Genomic DNA, 14,060 nt, shown 5'->3' on the forward strand with positions numbered 1-14,060 from the left:
AGAAGAGAAGGAAAAGATGATAATAGTATTTCTCTCCCCTCCTTTTCTTCTTCCTTCTTCTCTTCCTCTTTCTCCTTCCTTCTCCTTCCTTCTCTTCCTCCCTTCATCTATCGGTCCTCTAAATCTATCCACTTCGAAATTCTGCCTATCGTAAATTTTCTCTCCTGCTCCTTTTAATCTCCGCACACGCACACGCACACACACACGCACACACACACACAAACACACACACTAAAAGTAATAGAAAGAAAATAGAGAATTTGCATTATGTATCATTTATTTCCTTCAGGCAGAGAGAGAGAGAGAGAGAGAGAGAGAGAGAGAGAGAGAGAGAGAGAGAGAGAGAGAGAGAGAGAGAGAGAGACTGACTGACTGGCAGCCACTAACTAACAAAGTGGATGCGTGATGAAAGACCTTTTAAAACCCAAGTTAATTGTTTTAATAATGTCTCATGGCGGGTCCGACTGGCCTACTAAACGTTATGCTTTGCCTTCACCATTGACTGACTGACTGACTGACTGACTGACTGACTGACTGACTGACTGACTGACTGGTTTACAAAGCCTTCATCACTGATCTGCTTAAAATATTTCCCTATACTGAGTGAGTGTGACTGATAAATTGACTGACTGACTGACTGACTGATTTATAAAGCCTTCGTCACTGATCGTAAAATATTTTCCTCTACCTGAGTGACTGAGTAACTGAGTAACTGACTGACTGACTCTCCCATCCTTTTCCAATGACCTACTTATACCTTGACAATTCACCAGCTGACTGACCGACTGACCGACTGACTGTGCATGACCTGGCTACCCACCCCCCAAAAAAAAAAAAAAAAAAAATAGATAAATAAAAATAAACAATAGATACATAAAAATAAATTAATAGAATAAAAAAAATCATGAAGCCAAAATACTACGTGACTGATTTGACTGATTACTAATGACACGAGTGACTTATGACTTACCTGGCGCCACCCCCCCCCCCACGTCCCCTCCCACGCCGATTGTGCCGCGCTAACTAATGTAAAAATGAATAATGTCAGCAAATTTTGGGAAACAACGACTCATCTTCCCTTTTAGAACAAATTAAAACTTTCTCTCTCTCTCTCTCTCTCTCTCTCTCTCTCTCTCTCTCTCTCTCTCTTACGAAATAAAACAACTGAAGAAACGAGAAAATAGGAAAGAAGAGAGTCCAAGGAAAAAGGACAAAACGTAACAATAGGTAAATTAAAAATAATGCAGGGATATGAGAAACAGAACTAGGAAAGAAAGTGATATAGCTACAGTATGAAAATAAAACACACACACACACACACACACACACACACACACAAAGGAAGGTGACTGACTGACATACATGGAAGGAGATACCGAGGCAGATGAACAGACAGAAGGGAATGACAGAAATAAAAGATTACGCTAAGAACTCCCACGCAATCACTGCATAAAGGAGGAGGAGGAGGAGGAGGAGGAGGAGGAGGAGGAGGAGGAGGAGGAGGAGGAGGAGGAGGAGGAGGAGGAGGGGAAGAGATAAGAACAGATGCGAAGGGAGATGAAGAGAGGGTGGTGGTAGGAGGAGCAGTAGGAAGAAGATGAGGAGGAGAATATGGTGGTGGTGGTGGTGGTGGTGGTGGTGGAAAGGGTAGGAAGATGAGTGGGCACAAATAAGCCTGACGAAGGGAGGACTTGTGGGCGACGCAGAAGGCAAACAACACGCGACACTTGTAATGACGGGTTCCAATAATCCTCTTCCAGCCTTCTCCTTCCTTCATTCCTCCGCTAAACCCTTGTCTCCCTCTCTTAACACCATAATCAAACACATGACACACCCTCATCCGTGCCATCTGCCGGAAATCGGTCTACGGGGGCATAAGATTCTCCCAAAAGAAACCTCACTCTCATTGGACAAAAACTCCGGGGCTCTTGATGAAAACCCCTCCTTGATTGGCCACCGCTGCAGGATAGGGATGAAGAAGCACGCCTATTGGTTGAGGAGCGTGGTGCGTGGGAGAGCGCGAGTAATATAAAGCAGTGAACACAGAGAGACGACCTCAGATCACTTTTACGTCCGGGATCGAACGCACGTAGCCAGCAGCAGCCAGCGAAGTCAGTAGCCAGCCGTCCACAGCTCCCCTGCCCATCGCTCTATACCAGCACACTCTATACCAAATGTCACTCAAGGTAAGTCTTTGCCAACTCCTCGCTGTGCTTCACTCAACATTCAAAAGTTCTCGTGCAAGTTTCCAGTTTTTTTTTTTTTTTATCTTGGCAATGGTTTTTTCAGGTGCAACTTTCCTTTACTCCCATTCAACATCTCCTTTTCTGTATTTTATTCTTTGCTTTCCTTCTTTTAAAGTCCTTCCTTGAAACTCTTAGTGCAAGTTTTCCTTCTAGATTCCATTTCCAGGTTCTTTCTCTTCAATTTTCTCTCCTCTTCACCGTTTTTTGAATCTCTTAATTTTTCTCACGTGCATCTTCCCAAATTCTGTCTCCCTCGTCCCTTTCCTTCCTTTAAAATCATCTCTTAAGTCTTTCGTATAAGTTTTCATTTAGAGCCCATTCTCACTCCTCTTTCTTCAGATTTCTCCTGTGAAATCGTCCATCTAGTCTCCATTTTCTTCAGTTCCTATCAAGATCTCTCTCAATTCTCTTCTAAGACTGCCTTTCTAGAGATTCTGGTTTGAGTTTTCCTTACGTCCAAATAAAGACTTCTTTCTTGTGACACTTTTTAAAACACTCCTTCTACTCTTCGGTGCAAGTCTCAGCTCTTGCTTCCCTTTGCTTTTCTCTTCACGTTCAAGTCCCCATTCCTCTTTACCTCTTCAGTACTGGAACGCATTTTTTACCTTGAGTTTGGGGTACGATTAGACGATTTTATTTATATTAGGAAGGGTCTATGAAGGTCAGAAGATTGATGGCCAAAGTCTTTACTATTCTAATCCCAACATATGTTTTTGAAGCTGTAGAGAATCACCAAATAGTAAGCTGAATGAATATGGAAACGCGTCACGGTAATGTAGAGGTTAAACACTACCAAGATTCCATTATTCAGAAACGCCTGTCTTTAAATTCCTGACTCCAAAAAACCAAGAAGTTCCCGTTTTCTGAAGTTCCTATGAAAGACACACGTTTGAAGTTCCGCTTTCTTCAGTGTCCATAAGTTCCTATTTTCTTTAACTCCTTCAGCATAGGGACACATTTTTACCACTCGCTTTGTGTACCATAAGACCATTTTATCGACATTAGGAAGGGTCTATAGAGGTCACAAGATTAATGGCCATGGACTTCACTATTTTAATCCCCACGTAAGTTTCTGAAGCTGCAAAAATCGCCAAAAAGTAACTAGAATAAATATAAAAACACGTCATAGTACTGAAGGAGTTCATTCATACCAAGATCCAGTTCTCAAGGTCCTCTCTCTCCTAAATGTTCTTCAAATTTCTCTTATCTCTCCCTTGCTTCATGTGTCCTTTTTTTTTTTTATTCAGTTCCCCCATTTTCTATCACCTTTTTTTTTAGTCATTCTTTAGTCTCTTATTTTCCTTGCTTTTTTTTCCTTAAAGATAATCTCGTTTTCTTTCAATATCCCAAAAATGTCCACCTGTTGAGAGATTTGTCCTCCTCCTCCTCCTCTTCCTCAGAGAGAGAGAGAGAGAGAGAGAGAGAGAGAGAGAGAGAGAGACCTGTTGCACTATTCCTGCCTAATATTCTCAAGTCACGTGATCTGTTAGACTATACTTAGTTATAATCGAGGGGGCGGATCTCTCTCTCTCTCTCTCTCTCTGTCTCTGTCTCTGTCTCTGTCTCTGTCTCTCTCTCTCTCTCTCTCTCTCTCTCTCTCTCTCTCTCTCTCTCTCTCTCTGTGGATCAGCTAAACCTAATATATTAATTAAATTATGCAAACAATTTTATGTAACCTCGGAGTCCCTATATTCATAATGAGACAAGGAATTAATATATTATCTTTAATGACCATAAACGGAGAGAGAGAGAGAGAGAGAGAGAGAGAGAGAGAGAGAGAGAGAGAGAGAGAGAGATGAATGACACGATACAGAAATAATGACACGATACTCTCTCTCTCTCTCTCTCTCTCTCTCTCTCTCTCTCTCTCTCTCTCTCTCTCTCTCTCTCTCTCTCTCTCTCTCTCTCTCTCTCTCTAATGGTGAGCGACGATGATGGATTGTTATAAGCTTCCTCCTCGTAACAATTTACTTCAAAATAGAGAAAGTGTACCATTGGGATAAGCGTAGAGAGAGAGAGAGAGAGAGAGAGAGGGAAGATGGAGGAGGATAGATGGACAGACACGGCGAGGTGAGGGAGAGAGAAGGTTGAGGGAGAGTGAGAGAGGAGAGGGAGGGAGGGTAAATAGGTGGGTGACATGGGAGAGTGGATGGAAGTGTGTGTTATGTACTGTGTCGAGAGGTAAAGGGAAGTTTGTGAGTGTGTTTTGGGAGAGGAAGAGGTGTGTGTGTGTGTGTGTGTGTGTGTGTGTGTGTGTGTGTGTGTGTGTGTGTGTGTGTGTGTGTGTGTGTGAGTAGGAAAAGAAAAAGTGAGCATGGGTGAGGAAATAAAGAAGAATGTATGTACTCTCTCTCTCTCTCTCTCTCTCTCTCTCTCTCTCTGTGTCACAAATCAATCAGATATCAATTATACATTCCAAACCCTTTTTACACCCAAACTAATAGATTCCACCATCGGATCCTCTTAAACATAGATTCTGATCCTTTAATTGTACAACCAAAGAGGATTCTGGCCTTTAGACTGGCGGAAGTTACGTCAGGTTAAGGTTAGGTTTGGTCTGTGGTTAGGCCTGGTTGGTCTATGGTCTCGATAGGAGAAATGGAGTCTGTTATTTATTTTTTCTTGTTCCTACAATATTAGTCTCAGGGGTCTGATGTTGTTCCGTTGGTAATGGTTTTCTTATTTAATGGTGTGTTTGGATCACCTTTATGTTGGTCGTGGTAGTGGTGTTGGTGTGGTGTTGGTGTTGGTGTTTGTGGTGGTGGTGGTGGTGGAGCTATTACTACTACTACTACTACTACTACTAAAACCATCATCACCACTATCACCACCACTATCACTACTGCTACTACTACCAACACCACTACCACCACTTCTACTACTACTACTACTACTACTACTACTACTACTACTACTGCCACCCCCTATGTTTTTTCTTCATTATTTCCTTTTGTTTCTCTCTTTCTTTCATTCCTTCATCCTACTTTTCTTCCCCTCTTCCTATTCCTCCTCTTCCTCTCCTTCTCTTCCTATAACGTCCGTATCTCAGATCTACTCACGAAAGATTGAATAGTATGAAGAAAAAAATGATAATCACTACCACCACCACCACCACCACCACCACCACCACCACCGAACACACTCACAGCAAAATTAACTAACCGAATGAGAATAAAGTTTAGAGGTGCTTTGAAGTGCATTTGACAAGCAGCACCGTCTCTCTCTCTCTCTCTCTCTCTCTCTCTCTCTCTCTCTTCGAGCGGGAAACAAACTTCAGATAACAACGAGAAACAGCAAGAGACTCAACTGACAAAGAGGAGGAGGAGGAGGACGAGGAGGAAGAAGAAGGAGGAGGAAGAAGGAAAAAGAAGGAGCAGATACCACATTCCTCCACAGGTTCCACTCAAGCTAATCTGGAAAATGGAGGAGGAAGAGGTGGAGGCGGAACTCATAAGAACATTTATCCATCCGTCCGTATTTTGAAAGGGAGATTGGAAAGGTAATAAATGAACATCCAGAGAGGCAAACTGAAGGTGGCTCGCATTAATACTCGTAACGTCAGGAGAGCAACATTCACTGCACTCAAGAGGAAGACATAAGTTTTAGTGCGGCAGTTAGTGAGAAGACGAAGGAGGAGGAGGAGGAGGAGGAGGAGGAGGAGGAAAGGAGAATAAGTTAAAAAGATAAAAAGCTAAAGAAAGAAGGAAGAAGGAAAGGAAGAGTGAGGTGAGATGCCACGAGGAAAGGAAGTAAAGATTGAAAAAGAGGGGAGAAATGAAGTGACGGGAGGCGAGGGGAGCTGAGGGGAGGTGAGGGGAAGAGCTCAGCTGCTTCACACCTGCTTGCAGAGGCTTACCCACCCACCTGGGGCCCACCTGTCGACCACCTAACACCCACCTGACCTTCAAACACCGCAGCTTCATCCTGACACAATCACACACACACACACACACACACACACACACACACAAGCCTCCCAGTTCCGCCCAGGTAAACAAAGCCATATAAAGCACAGGTGAGTGATAGACACGAAACTAATTAAGCTTACCTTGTTTATTTAACGGCCACTCATAATCACCTTTTTAATGGTCTTTTTTATAATGATTCCCACCTCTCTCTCTCTCTCTCTCTCTCTCTCTCTCTCTCTCTCTCTCTCTCTCTCTCCAATTATCTACACGTCATTTTCTTCAAACAACGAAACTCTTGAAATAATCACAAAGGAGGAGGAGGAGGAGGAGGAGGAGGAGGAGGAGGAGGAGGAGGAGGACAAAAAGATGAACAAATGTAAGAAGTGTAGAGAGAAAGGCCATGAAAGAGGAAGAGGAGGAAGAAAGGAGGGATAAATAAAGAGGGAAAAAAGAAAAAAAAAAACTCACCTGGTCAACACACGTAAAGGAAGGTAAAGTTAAAGGGTTAGCGTCTGGTGATGACAGGTGAAGGGGAGGCCAGAGGGGAAGAGAGGGGAGTCTTGGTTACATTCCCCCTCCCTCATCACTCTCCCCTTCATTTTTCCCCTCCATTACCCTCACTCACTTCTCTCATTTCCTTTCCCTTGCTTCTTATCCATTTCTCTGTTTCCTCTCCATCATATTTTCCCCTTTTTTTTCTCTTTCTTTCAATTTTTTTCCTGTTTCATTTCTTTTCCAATTCCTTTCCTTTACCACCTTGTCCCTCTCCCTTTTCCTCCTTTCTTCTTCTCTTTCTCTTACATCTCCCCTTTCTTCTCTCTCATTTCTCACTCATTGCTTTATCTAAATTTCCTTTCGACTATTTCCCTTATTCTCACCCTCCCTCTTCCACTTTTTACCTGCATCCCTTTTCCATACCTGTCCTCGCAAATGTATAAATGAAAATTGATTAGTGTATGAATGGCGTATCAGAAGGGCGTGGACAGTGTATGGGAGCTGATGGGCGTGACTGGGAGAGAACTGAGGCATGGAAAGGGACAAATCAATACACACAGACTGGAAAATTGAACATGAATTGAGACTGCAAAAAAATAATTAAAAGGAATATACAAACAAATCATGGACGGTTTATCGTGAATGAAAACAAAACACCTACCTGATTCAATTGATGGTTCGTGTTCATTGCTTCACTGACACGCGATTCGGGTTCAGAGGGAGGTTGTTTCGAAGCCTCATGTTTGATTTAATTCCCTTCAACTGTGTGAGAGAGAGGGAGTGGCAACAGGCAGGGAGAGCTGGACTACTAGTGTCAGTCCCAGAGCGAATGCAAGGGAAAAACTTAAAGACAATTTTCGAAGCTTCATTTGAGGCGTTGCGAAGTTTCAGTCAAGGAATAGTCTGGTGGTGAAGTTTAAGTGCATTGGTGCTTATGTTGGTGTGTCGTTACGTGTATTGCTCGGCGCGGGGCTGACCGAGGTGGGCAGGATGGGGGATGGGTCGGAGTGGGTCAGGGTGGGCAGTGGGTGGTCAGGACGGCCCGGTTGCTATTTACTGGTATTGAAACTTTGACCATTTCTCACGATTGAATGGCAGAAAAAAGGAGTTGAGACGTTCTCGGATTTATTTCGTGTTAGTTTCTGTTTTTGTCCTTTAAGAATGTCACGAGATAAGTTAGTAGTAAATATTTCACTACTATACACTTTCCGTACAGTTCTAAGGCAGGCATTCAAACCTCAATTCTGTACAATATTAGCTAGTAACATCCACATTTCACTTCCACACAATTCTGGTAAAAAAAATATTCATTCTTAATTTCCATACAATTTTTATACAACCACTTACATCACATTTTTATACAATTTCAACACACTTTATCTTCATAGAACTTATACATTTCCATGTAATTCTGGTACAAATATTCATTCTTAAATTCCATACAAGTCTAGTACAAACATTAACACCACAGTTTTATACAATTTCAACATTCTTTATCTCCATTTAACTTAAGCACTTCCACACAATTCTGGTTCAAATAATCATTCTTAAATTCCATGCAAGTCCAATACAAACATTCACACCTCACTTATATAATTCCAACTCTCTTCACCTTCACAGAACTTAAACACAAACAAAACTCCGTCACTTTCACACCGTCAGGTCTAACTCTACAAACTTTTTTAGGGGACTGGCTATCAAGTGGGTATTTTTTTTGGTCATATTTTGTTTCTCTTGGCCAGCTTCCCTCTTCCATTAAAAAAAGAAGAAAGATAGCAAGAGGAGACACGCGACAATGACAACCGCCAATTTGAACCACTTTGTCTTACGAGCGAAATCGTCAGTTCATTTCAATTAAGTTTATGGCGACTGCACGTATTGGCCCGCCATTTAGACCCAGCACTTAGGAGAGACAGGGGACGGTACGCTATTTATCCTTGCTGCACTTATCCTCATCAGCTGTCCTTGTGTGCCGAGTCAGGAGCAATCATAACAGTTGGAAGTGAGGTATGAAATTATAGCGCGTCTAAACTCAGTGATGATTCAATGTTTACAAGCTGAGTTACGTTTTCTATAACTTGTGTCTGGTTTTCTATAACTGGTGGAGAAAAAGAGTTGATGTTCCTGTGTTTTTTTTTTTTTTTTTTCACAGGTTTTAGTCTAAGTTGTTGTTTGGGCTACCAGAGAATGCTTTATATATTTTTTTTTCATTACGAGAATATTTAACAAGCTTTTTCTAAGACGAAGCTGAGAAAAATAAGGATAAACAACAACAATTTCCACTTTTTATAAGACTATCACCTGAGAACCAGCGAAAAAATGTACTAATCCATATATTTCACAACGAGAACTTCTGGCAAACTTTTCTACGACAAAGTTGAGAAAAAATAGGATAAACAACAATAAATGTCCCACTTTTCTAACACCAGCACCTGAGAAAACTAACGAAAAATGTACTAATCCCTATTTTTCATAGAGAGGATAGGATTTCTAACAAACTTTTTCCAAGACGAAGCTAAGAAAAAATAGAATAAGCAATAACAAATCCCCTACTTCTCTAACACCACCTCGGAAAACTAACAAAGCTGAGAAAATTACGATAAAACAAGACAAATTAACCACTTTTCTTAGTCCTGCACTTGAGAAAACTAACGAAAATTGTACCAATCCAAACCATTCCCCTCATTCCCCTTCTACTGAGCCTGCAGGAGAGAGAGGAGGGAGCGGGGCGGGGAGGGGGCGGGGCGAGCAGCGGGCGGGGTGAGTGATGAGGTGAGGCGCTGCGTAATTCATGTGGTGAGCGTCACGGTAAGCCAGCGACTTGACTTACTTCGATTTATTGGTTCAAATTTCCCGCCACCGCTGCACTAAACGCTTTGGCCATTTCATATCGACAGCTGCAGGAAGGAATGGAAGGATAGGAAAAAAATAGAAGAAGGAATAAGGAAATAAGGAGGGAGGGTTAGATGGAAGGATGGAAGGAAGAACAGAAAAAGAAAGGAGAGAAAGATGAAGGAGTGAAGGACGGAAAGGATATTAAGATGAAGAGAGAGAAAGAAGAGAAGGATGAAATGTAAGAGAAGGAATGGAGGATAAAAATAATGAAAGGAAGGAAAAATAGAAGGAGGCAGGAAGGGAGGAACGGAAGAGAGGGGTGAATGAAGGAAAGGAAGCAAGAAGGGAGGAATGAAATAAGCAAAAACGAAATGGGAGAGGATTAGCAGGATGGAAGGAAGGGAGTGAGAGAAGGAAGGAGGAAGAAATGAAGGAACAGAGGTACAAATGGAGTCAAAAAGCGGAGGAGGAGAGAAAGAAAGGGAGAGAGGAAAGGAAGCAATCACGAAAAGGAAGATGAAGGTAGAACAAGAAAAGAAAAAAGAGACTGAAGGAAGATCAAAACCTTTCCTCTCTGACACTCCTTTATTTACCAAAACTCGATTACCAAAACACTAAAACCTAAACTTCAAGGGCCACGCTTTAAAACTCCAACGTCGTGAAGGGAAGTGTTTGCAAGCTATCATTTCATCTCCCCTTGCTCCTCCTCCTCCTCCTCCTCCTCCTCTTCTCTTCCTCCTCTGTCTTCGCTAAAGTCTTCCTCTCCCTTGGCCAAGTTGACGCTCTCTCTTTACTCTCCCTCTTTGCTCTCCCTCCCTTGTTTACTAACGGAGGCCCATGATCCGTCTGACCAGGGAGGCAAACTTAGACAGAAGCTTCTCCTCTCATCTGTCCCTTCCTCTGTTCATCTCCGCATTCTTTCACTCACTTATTTTATCCATTGACGTTTGTTTTCCTTTATCCTTTTGCGTTTGTTTTCTCATTCATGTTTCTCGTTTTCTCTTTCGTTTATTCTGTTATCTGGCTCTTCCTTCTATTGTCTTTATTCTCTTAATTGTTGGTTTCTCTTTTGTTTGTCCTTTCATCTGACTCTTCTACTTCTTATAACTTCTACTTGTCTATCTTTTCTTTCACGAACTGGTGTATCCACGTATTCATTTCTTTCTCTTTCTCTATCCATCCTCTTATTTATTGACTTGTCTTTTGTTTATTCTCTAATTCATCCATGCTTTGAGTCCTTCTATCCACCCCACTCTTCAAATAATCATAACTCCCTATTCATCATTTCCTCCACGTTTGTACACACCATTTCATCTCACCACACATTGAAAACACTCATCGACTTACCTATTCCCCATTTCACCTCTCCAACTAGCCACTAAACCTAACCTACCCATGAGCGACTTATTCACACATTCAGACCTATATTCCACACACGATCGGAACACACTCCCAGGACACTCCTATGTTAGACCCACGGCTGTATCGCTGCTGTGGGAGACGAGCCTGCAAACTTTATGGAAGAAGCGAACGGTGACAAGTCTTTCTGGTTCTCATGGGTGGGAGTTGAAAAAAATTACTGTATTTGTCACCGTCAGCTGGTTGTTAAAGGGAATGTCAGTGAGGGTGAAGAGAAATAAGAGTCGTGTATTGTTTAAGGAGAGAGAGAGAGAGAGAAAAAAAAGAAATAGAGAGTGCGAGAAAAGTGTTAAGCTTCCATGTTGTTTAAGAATTAGAGGAATACTGATGTTGGTGATTAGTGTTGGGGTTTACAGATGCTCTTGCAGTTTTACAGGTAATGGTAAAAGTGTAGTATTCAGTCATCATTATCCGCGTAGGACAAGACACACACACACACACACACACACACACACACACACACACACACACACACACACACACACACACACACACACACTTTTATTTGAATTGATACAGAGAAGGAGAAAATAAGAAAAATATAAGTGTAACGCAAAGAACACAGTATGAGAGAGAGAGAGAGAGAGAGAGAGAGAGAGAGAGAGAGAGAGAGAGAGAGAGAGAATAACATATCACAAGAAGAAACAATAATAGTAGAGGAAAGAAGAAAAATGGAAAAGAAACTACGAGAAAAGATTAAAAAAAAAAAAAACTGGTTGACTGGTGTACAGAAACAGAAGAAAAAGAAGCGAGAGAAATGAAACAAAAGAGGAAGAAACAGAACACACTAACACACATAAAGAGAAAGAAAAAAAGAAAAAGCCAAACAAAAACGAAAAAAAGGAAGAAAAGAGAGAAAAGGAGAGAGAAAAAACTCGATATGCGAAAAAACGACAGATAGAACGAGACGAGACACACACAAAAAAAAAAAAGAGAGAGAGAGAGAGAGAGAGAGAGAGAGAGAGAGAGAGAGAGAGAGAGAGACAAAAGGCCCACTATCTGTCTCACCACCGTTGCTTGGGACAATTATTTGTGGCTACGTATCTCACTAACGACAGACAAACAGACAGCTATTTCTACTTTCCCACACAGCCTCCGTCAGTCTTCAGCCCACAACACAGAGCTCGCGACAGTAGCATCCATCTTCCCGTGACTTTCATTAGCGAGTCCTGTTGTCCACTATATCTGAGGCCTGTGTCAGGAGGGTCATTAAAGGCGTGAAGAGAGGCACATGGGACAGTGGGAAGCCAGAGGGGGTGAGGGACATACGAAAATAATTTGTTGTTTTTAAAATGAAGCAAAGAGGATTGAAATAAGAGGGAAGATGAGAGAGAGAGAGAGAGAGAGAGAGAGAGAGAGAGAGAGAGAGAGAGAGAGAGAGAGAGAGAGAGAGAGAGAGAGAGAGAGATAAGAGTGGGGGTTATCATGAAAGAAGATAAGATTGAGAAGAGAAGATTATGAAAGATGATGAGAGAGAGAGAGAGAGAGAGAGAGAGAGAGAGAGAGAGAGAGAGAGAGAGAGAGAGAGAGAGAGAGAGAGAGAGAGAGAGAGAGAGAGAGAGAGAGAGAGAGAGAGAGAGAGAGATTTAGCTACAAGAGTAAGAAAATTGGTATTAATACACATCGTAAACAAATAGATTGAATTTTTTCCCTCTCTTGGGAGACCGTGACTGAATGCCTAGGAGGAGGAGGAGGAGGAGGAGGAGCAGAAGCAATAAACCTATATATATAATGTGATGTGGCAGAGCGTTAGTGATGGAGTAGAAGGAGGAGGAGGAGGAGGAGGAGGAGGAGGAGGAGGAGGAGGAGGAGGAGGAGGAGGAGGAGGAGGAGGAGGAGGAGGAGGAGATGATGGATTGTGAAGAAGGGGAAGGTAGGTGGAAGAGGTTATAGCAATGGGAAGATTACAGAGGAGGTGAAGGGAAAAGATGCTAGTGTTGAGAGGAAGAATAATGGGAAGCTATCGAACTGAAGGAGAATAAAGGAAGAAATAAGCTGAAAGAGAGAAGGAATGAAAAACAGGAGGAATGATAAGCTTGGGAAAAGAGAAAAAAATAGAGGAAAATGAAGATATAGAAGACTAGAGAGGAAGAAAGAAGAAAAGAGTAGGAGAGAGAGAAAAAATGAGAGTAGTAAGCTTGAAAAGATGAAGATTTTAGAATTACAAAAGAAAGAAAAAAAAAAAAAAGTGAAGAGTTCATAACAGCGGAAAAATAAATGTTTGGAAATACAGAACATGAGAGAACAAAACTATATAAGAGAACTCGAAAGACAAAAAACGGGATGAGTTATTTACATGGTCAGGTATTAAAAAGTCACATGACCACCACCACCACCACCACCACCATCACCACCACTAACCACACACGTCACTTACATGTTCCATCACCAGCAGGTCAAGGCCACACGTTTGACACCATGTAGACGTGACTGTGGTGCATGACTCCCCTCAGTAATTCAATATAAAAAAGGTCCTCTCTCTCTCTCTCTCTCTCTCTCTCTCTCTCTCTCTCTCTCTCTCTCTCTCATTAGTAGTATTAGATTACCAAAACCTCTTCTCACCACTCCACCTGCACAATGACAACAATGCCCACCTGATACTCTCTAATTACTCCCACCTGCCGCTCATTACTACTCATTACCTTTTTCCAGCAGCCTGACCGCGTTTCAAAAACCTCTCATTTGTTGCCTTTCTATGGTGAACAATGCTGTGGTATGGGTATTACTGCTGTTATTGTTATTATTATTGTTTTTATTGTTGTTGTTGTTGTCGTTGTTGTTTGTGTGTTTTGTCAGTTCTTATAAAATTGAACAAGTTTTTTTTCTCTTCTTTATGTCAGATTAGGTTAGATTTGTGTTATTATTGCTATCATTTTCATTATCATCATCATTAATTTTTCATTCTAACATTCCATAACGCTTCATTAGTCTTTATAATGTTTAAGAAATGGTTATCTTCAAGTTACCATCATTGTTATTATTTTGTCTTCATGTAAACCTTATTTCATACATTTCACATCAGTCATCATTATTACTGAGCCTCATCATATTCCTTCAGTTCTTACAAAACCTTATTAATAGCGTATCGTTATCACCATCCTCGTCATCATCATTTAATTCTTACAAGGTTTCATCATTTATGTTCTAAAAGAGAGCT

The 14,060-nt window shown here is 41.6% G+C and overlaps 1 protein-coding gene across 1 annotated transcript in view; it reads left to right on the forward strand.

The window, feature by feature from the left end:
• Positions 1 to 2,039: 2,039 nt before the first annotated feature.
• The window catches only part of LOC123519608 (eclosion hormone-like), a 24,091-nt gene continuing 12,070 nt past the window's right edge, over positions 2,040 to 14,060 (forward strand). The window contains exon 1 of the mRNA XM_045281031.1: positions 2,040 to 2,186. Coding sequence (XP_045136966.1) covers positions 2,175 to 2,186 — 12 coding nt within the window. The 5' untranslated portion in view covers positions 2,040 to 2,174. The remainder of the gene's footprint in view (positions 2,187 to 14,060) is intronic.

This window comes from Portunus trituberculatus, chromosome 45 (genome assembly GCF_017591435.1).
Source record: "Portunus trituberculatus isolate SZX2019 chromosome 45, ASM1759143v1, whole genome shotgun sequence".
Taxonomy (NCBI): Eukaryota; Metazoa; Arthropoda; class Malacostraca; order Decapoda; family Portunidae; genus Portunus; species Portunus trituberculatus.